This window comes from Trachemys scripta, chromosome 3 (assembly GCF_013100865.1).
Source record: "Trachemys scripta elegans isolate TJP31775 chromosome 3, CAS_Tse_1.0, whole genome shotgun sequence".
Taxonomy (NCBI): Eukaryota; Metazoa; Chordata; order Testudines; family Emydidae; genus Trachemys; species Trachemys scripta.
The window spans coordinates 136,338,800-136,346,039 of record NC_048300.1 but is presented as its reverse complement, the minus strand read 5'-3'; the positions used below and the strand labels follow the sequence as shown (position 1 = coordinate 136,346,039).

Here is a 7,240-nt window from a genome sequence, read left to right as displayed (position 1 = left end):
TATACCTGCCTCTAGAGATTTCCATTACTTGCATCTGAAGAAGTGAGGTTCTTACCCACGAAAGCTTATGCTCCCAATACTTCTGTTAGTCTCAAAGGTGCCACAGGACCCTCTGTTGCTTTTTACAGATTCAGACTAACACGGCTACCCCTCTGATACTGGGCTCCAGTGGAATGTTCAAGAGAAAGCCTTCTAAAAGGCAGAACAGTGTACTTCTGTGTAGCTGAAATTTTAAAGGCTAAAAAAATTAATCAAACCAATGCAGTAGGCTGAGCAGCTAATACTGTTATTGGAGCTATAACTGGTGCTGTGTAGTATACTGGCACTACTGGAGGAGTCTATCTGGGAGTTGGAAAAGTCCTTGGCAGAGGTAATGAGAAGTACTGTTGGGTGGATAAATAACCAACATATTACTCTCCATAAAGACAGAATTTATATGTAATGGAGCTAAGTGGCTTTTCCATGCAGCTGACTTGCTACTGACCTGAAAGAAGGAAAAGAAATTTTAAATAGATCTCCTGGAAAGAGGCCCATACCATCAGGCCTTATTGCTATCTAGAAAGAGGCAGTAGATGTATTTATTTTTTCCGATGACTCCTACCATACCAAGGAAAGTGTTACTGAAACATTTCAGAGTAGCAGCCGTGTTAGTCTGTATCCGCAAAAAGAAGAACAGGAGTACTTGTGGCACCTTAGAGACTAACAAATTTATTAGAGCATAAGCTTTCGTATAATTACATATATATGCATCCGAAGAAGTGGGCTGTAGTCCACGAAAGCTTATGCTCTAATAAATTTGTTAGTCTCTAAGGTGCCACAAGTACTCCTGTTCTTCTTTTTACTGAAACATGTTATTCTGAACTGGTTTGAGTTGGAGAACCAAGCAGTATCGAATCTCTCACTATGAATTTGCAAAATACATTGTAAAAACTGCTCTTGAAAACAATCTTAATAAACAGAAAAGTGTCTTCTTCTTTCTTACTAAACTTGTAATGTGTATGGAAAAATGTCTAAGGGCTAGAATACGAGCTTCTCTTTGATTAGTAAGGAAGAGATTTGTCTATCTCTCCTGCAAATGGATCTGCCTAGGCATGAGAATCTGCCTGTGCAGTTTCCTTTGCTGGACAGGGTCCTTACATCACAAGACAGCAGAAAATGGTGCACAGATACCTCTTATTTTAGTCAACTGAGCTATAAAGAGAAGACTTTATTAGCATTAGATTTTAAAAACCTCCTTTTAAATGTCACAGTATTCTAATGCCCAATGGCCGTTCTTGCCTCCAAGCCTACACCAAACGGTTTTAACATTTCCACTACAATTGCCACTGTATAAACAGTAATGTTTTGACAGTTAAACTAGAACCACAACAAGATGGCTGCTGGCCCATGGTCTCTGAGACTGGGTGTTAAAAATGACATCACTTTTTAGCAGGGTGACTGCCATTAAGAGGAGTCTCCATAATGACAATTTTAATCAAGAGTAATTTTCAATACAATTTAGTTTATAGCTGTGGTAATCGCAGCCAAGTTGAAGAAGTTCTGGCACAGACAACCTAAAAACAGACATTGTAACACTGCAGATGAAGGAGGCAGCTTCCAGCAGTAATATCTATAGACCGGTATAGGCAAAATGGTGTGTAACCCTGGTAAATTGCAGGTGTCACCTACTCAATGTGTAAGGACTTGACAGGTTTGAGAGAAAAGTTTCTCACTATGAGTTTTAGAGGTCATTACCAGAGCAAGTTCAAAGCATCTTTCTCTAAACTGCAGATAATGCTTTGGAAACATGATTTGAATCATTGCCCAGCTGTAAGGTTTGTGTTAAGAAGTTTAAAGGACAAGCTAAACACCACAAGACAGAGGGAGATTCAAATTGCTTTGTCTGAAAATCAGATTCTGGACTGTAAGTCTTCATCCATGACTTCAATAGGGTTACAATATGAAAGAACGCACATTAAGGATTCCTATGGCAGGGTAAGATCACTAACCTCATCTGGGTTTGCAGATTGCTGAGTTTGCCAAGCTTCCAGTTGCTTTTCCAGTTCCTGTCTCAACTCTTCAGGATCTTTAATTATGTGCTAAAGGTACATTTATGAGAAACGGAGATAGTCCACATATCAGTAACCTCCAATCCTTACAGCATCATAAAAAAATTAGTAAGAGCCAGAGAGGCTTATAATAATGGCTAAGATACCTAGAAAACCAAGTTTAGCTTTCATTTTAAATTTCCAAGATTGCTATTATCTTTTCTTGTTCTTCTGTACCGACAACATAATTTTGGTTGTTACATGTATTTTGAATATGTATTAGAAGTACTGAATTTCAAGATGATCGATTTAAGTTGCCTTGTGTCAAACTGTTGATTTTAATAATGACAGTAAAAAGAAAAATCAGCCTATTTCAATTTATTTAAATTTCCCAAAGAAAGTTCACTCAGCAGCTAGTGGTAGACTCAAAGAATTTTTTCTATTTAATGTATGAACCGAATATGGCAACTCACCTATCAGGTTAATATATCACTGTTTGATAGCTTATGCACGCTTTTTGTTAAAATAACAACAACTTAAATTATATTTCTTCAGTCTTCACTGATAGTAACAGGACCTCAGACATCTAACCTTAGAGAGTAACTTAATAGGACTGCAGTATATGGGCTATATAGTTGGAATTAAAATAATCTCTAAAACCTGCATATTCGAAAGTTTAAAAAATATTTTTCTTTATTGAGTTTTGTTTTAAACAAAATATTCAGCACATCACTGGAGAATTGGAAAAGTGCTGATAATTTCTGACCCCACAAGGAACTGTAAATCTCTCTTGTAATCTACTGCAAGTTAATTGTAGGGGTGAATGGGAGTGTGTATGTATAAGACCCAGCTCCCTCTCCCTTGCTAAAAGCAAAGGGAGACCTCAACCCTTTTCCCCATGGCTTAGGTAAGTGATGCTTCCCTTCCTCATCTGGTGCAACAAGAGCTCCCCATCCTGTTTTAGTCTATTTTAATCACTTGATCTACCTGTATGTTTCCTCTTGTTTCACCTGTACATGAAAAAGCTAGACTATTCTGACCACAATAATACGGCATTTTTGCAGTCAGTAACACTTCTCAAAAATGTTTCATTCTTACTGGCAGATCATTTGACACTACCAATATGTACAGGAACTTCAAAATACACTTCTCTCTAACCCCAAAATAACTGAAATTGTGATATAGTAAGACAACAAATGAAGATGAAAGGGTTTCAGCAATCACACTGAAACGGTTCGTCCTTCATAAACTGGCCCTCCACATAGCACATGTCTATATGAGAATTGCTAATTATAAACTGCATGACCACAGCCTATACCACAATTCTCCCTGAAATCTTCCCTGCCACTAAGGCTATTCCAACACCACTGATGCACAGCTCCCACAACCCATCAGTGCAGGCCACACACTCCTGCCCACCTTTCCTCCTCTGCATGGGGTGTTTAACCACTGGGGAACACCCCAGATGTAACCAAGTAATGGGAGAAATTAGAGTTTACATTCTAAATGAACACTTCTCACTGTAAGATACATTAGATAGCTTCTCTCTCTCTCTCACTATTTCATATCCTTATGTAAAACAGCAGTGGGATGCTTTTGGTACAGTACCAGGACCGTGGTGTCCATCAAAAATTGATGGGCCGTATGTATAGTAGAGTCTTGGTTTCTTTTTGGTTCCTCCTCTGGCACCTTTGGTGGTTTGTCTGCTGTAGCGTCTTTGACCTCCTCAGAGTTGAAAGCCTGGATTTCCAACTCCGCTTCATCAGACCCTTTAGTTACATAGTGCATAGTTAGTAAACATCGTGTCCACTAAAATATACAGGTTCTTAAATTATGGCTACTATATCTTGGCTCCCACTGGGCAGAGAATTCCCAAATCTATAATGTGTTTTGGAGCTTTTCCTGTTTTGGGCAGTTATGGCTGACAACAGTCAGGCCCATCTTCCTGCCAGCTGAGCAGCAGCTCAGTTCTATTGTCCTTCTTCCCTTTGAGACAGTGCACTCCTCTTTATTCCATTCCCACTCAGCCCATCGAACCACTTTCTTCTCTAATTGGCACTTTTATGCTGCTGCGCCTGAGGAGACCACCTAGCCACCCCTCAAACCTCTTTTGTCTTGTTAAAATTGGGTTCTCTTGCATGCACCTGTGTGCTCCTGTCTCTCAGATTGGAATGCATCTATAAGCCAGTTCAGAATGAAAAGAATTGACAGTCTGCCCACCTGAATGGAAACCATTTGCCTTCTTTATGGAAGTGAAAAAAGATTAAGGAGACCATTGTCTTGAAAGGGAGTAGCAAGGTACTCTGCCACTCAACCAATTTAATAGTTAATGCTGGTTGCTGACTTGGACTACAGACGCAGCTTCAGAAAAGCCCATTAAAAGCAGGCATTTTAGAAATATCTATATAGAATTTCTTTAAGGGAAGTGAGAGGGCTATTTAAGAAGAGTTTACCAAGGGCTTTAGTGGCACTAGACTTCTTTAATTCTGGCTTCAGCTCCTCTGTGTCTACAGCATTGAGATCTTCATTGTTCTGCATTTCTGTCTCCATGGCTGCATCTTCAGAAACCACCTCTTCCTTCTCTTCACCAAGAGGCATAATAGGTTTCTGCTGCTCTTTGCTAGCTACATCTGTACAAAGGGAACAGGACAAACATTAAAGGAAAAATAACAACACCTTTGCTTTCTGAGGTTCTTCCATATCAGCACTCTAACAGAAAAACAAATCATATTTCAGATACCTGAAGCCTCTATTTTGTTTTCTCTCAAGGTTTCACGTAAGTAAAACTTAAATCTGTGAAGCCGTTGAATGGGTGGAAAAATCAGTCTGAGCTATTGTCTCAATCATTGCACAATGTGAGCTGTGCTATGCTAGGGAACTAATGGTGTTAATCTTCTTAAATTGATAATGATTTTAAGTTATTGCTTTTTCAAACCCCCATCCTCTCCCCCACCAAAAAAAAACAAAAAATAAAAAAAATACCCCAATGCATTAAAAAAGCCAGCAACTTATTTCATATGGAGTAAACACAAAAAATGTGCTGGGTAAACCTGAATATTTCACAGATGTGCGAACAATTAAGACTGCAAGGCAAACAAAGTGAGATTTAAGGTAAAGTTTTTAAAAGTTTAAAACTTATGTAGGTGCCATAGTCCCATTTTTAAAAGTGACTGGCATTTAGAAGCCTAAGTTTCACTCAAAATCAATGGCAGTTAGGGGTCCTAAGTACCTAAGTCACTTTTGAAAATGGAATTTAGGCACTTCTGAAAACTTTAAGCTTTATCTATTGTGTCCAACTTTACCAGTACCAATGAAACAGTGATTTTATTATGAAAGAGGAGCAAAAAGCAATTACTTAAAAATCTGAAAAATTTAAAAAAACCAAGAAATTTATTAAAAACAAAAGTTCGCTAAAAATCTTTAAACTATTTTGTTCCTATACACTGAGCCAAAATGGAGTAATTAGTAAGAAACACTTCAGATAATACACTTCAGAACTTTGACCTCAATCCTGCAATGTTCATTGTTTACATTTGAAGTTAATCTCTGAAGTCTTGTAAACACCATCATACCATAAGTTTGTGCATCGTAGGATTCAGTGCCTTGTTTAATGTGTTCAAATGCATCAGCTTCTTCCACATTTTGTTCAGGCTGAGTTGTATTCTGTTTGGCTTCACTGCTGGATTCTATGGTTCTCAGTCGCTTGTGGATATGTTCACTGTGATCCCCCATTGAGCGCTCATTGTCAGCCTGACCAGGTTTCCTCTTAAAACTCTGAAAATGGCAAATAAACACCAGGCATGTCTGATAAGGAAGTTGGAATCTGACCAAAAGATTATGAACCAGAGTAAACAACCAGTAATTTAGTCTAGGCTATTTGGTATTGCATGTTAGAAAATGTTTACACTATAATTTACAAGAAAAAGAAAAAGCAACCTGTGTATTTTTTCTGCTTTGTTTCTGGGAAGCCAATCGTGCCATTAAGTTGGATTCATGGCCTTCTGTTTGATTTGCATCTGCAGCTCCACTCCCATGTTCCTAAAAGACAAAAGGCCAAGAGGAAAAAATATTCACCTGCTGTTCTGCTGGCTTGTAAGAAAACCGTTGTCTCAAGACTAGGCATAAATGCTTTAGCACTTACTTACAAAAATTTTAGAAACTAAATGGGACTACAGAGATAGCTTTTCATCTTACACAACTGAGCTATGGCTGAGCTGAACTGAGTTCTGGAGAATAAAAGTAAGAGCTTGCACGTATTTTTGTAGTGTGCAGATAATACACAATTCCATGGCTGAAGAATTAGCATAAACAAACACCTCTGACTGCCTGGGAGTTATCTGAAGAAACTGCAGAAAAATTCATATAGATAAACTCAGGCCAGGTCTACACTACCCCCCTAATTCGAACTAAGGTACGCAACTTCAGCTACGTGAATAACGTAGCTGAAGTTCGAAGTACCTTAGTTCGAATTAGTTCGAACTTACCTTGGTCCACACGCGGCAGGCAGGCTCCCCCGTCGACTCCGCGGTACTCCTCTCGGCGAGCTGGAGTACCGCAGTCGACGGCGAGCACTTCCGGGTTCGACTTATCGCGTCCAGACTAGACGCGATAAGTCGAACCCAGAAGTTCGATTTCCAGCCGTCGAACTAGCGGGTAAGTGTAGCCAAGGCCTCAGACTCAAATTTGAGAGACCTAATATTGTTTCTTGCTGTAATTTGTCTCTAACTGTATTTAAACTTAGTATATACACAAGCGCTTTCCACATTCAGATAACCCTTTAGTATTTGCTCTGTAATAGACATACAAAAAGAAGCCCACAGACAAATTTGAAGTTAGATTCCCATTTAAGATATTTCCATTTATTTCACCTCTTTAGCCTGGTCCTTCTCTGAAGCTGCTCCAGCCAGCTCAACAGCACTGTCACTCTGCAGATTTTCTTCTCCTGTCTGCCCATGAGCTTCATGTTCCATTCGTTCTACAGATTCAGGTAACTTCTCATCCTTCTCCAGAGTACCTTCATCCTCTTCTTCCTGAAGTAATATGAAATACAGATCTAGCACTCTAGAAATGTAGGGGCATGGTCATCGTTGTGACATAAGCTAATTTAGAAATAAGCAGCGTCTATTTTATCTCAGTGGGGAATCAGTATTTCTCCCACAATATCACTGGAATTTTGTTCAGGTGTTTCTGCCACTACTGCCACGGGGGGGGGG

The 7,240-nt window shown here is 39.2% G+C and overlaps 1 protein-coding gene across 2 annotated transcripts in view; it reads right to left on the bottom strand.

Moving 5' to 3' along the window:
• The window catches only part of MDN1 (midasin AAA ATPase 1), a 168,427-nt gene that overhangs the window by 8,270 nt on the left and 152,917 nt on the right, over nucleotides 1-7,240 (bottom strand). For both annotated transcript variants that reach the window (XM_034766036.1, XM_034766037.1), the window contains exons 90-95: nucleotides 6,896-7,057; nucleotides 5,964-6,065; nucleotides 5,600-5,801; nucleotides 4,481-4,657; nucleotides 3,636-3,796; nucleotides 1,989-2,078 (exon numbers count right to left, since the gene is read on the bottom strand). In XM_034766036.1, coding sequence (XP_034621927.1) covers nucleotides 1,989-2,078; nucleotides 3,636-3,796; nucleotides 4,481-4,657; nucleotides 5,600-5,801; nucleotides 5,964-6,065; nucleotides 6,896-7,057 — 894 coding nt within the window. The remainder of the gene's footprint in view (nucleotides 1-1,988; nucleotides 2,079-3,635; nucleotides 3,797-4,480; nucleotides 4,658-5,599; nucleotides 5,802-5,963; nucleotides 6,066-6,895; nucleotides 7,058-7,240) is intronic.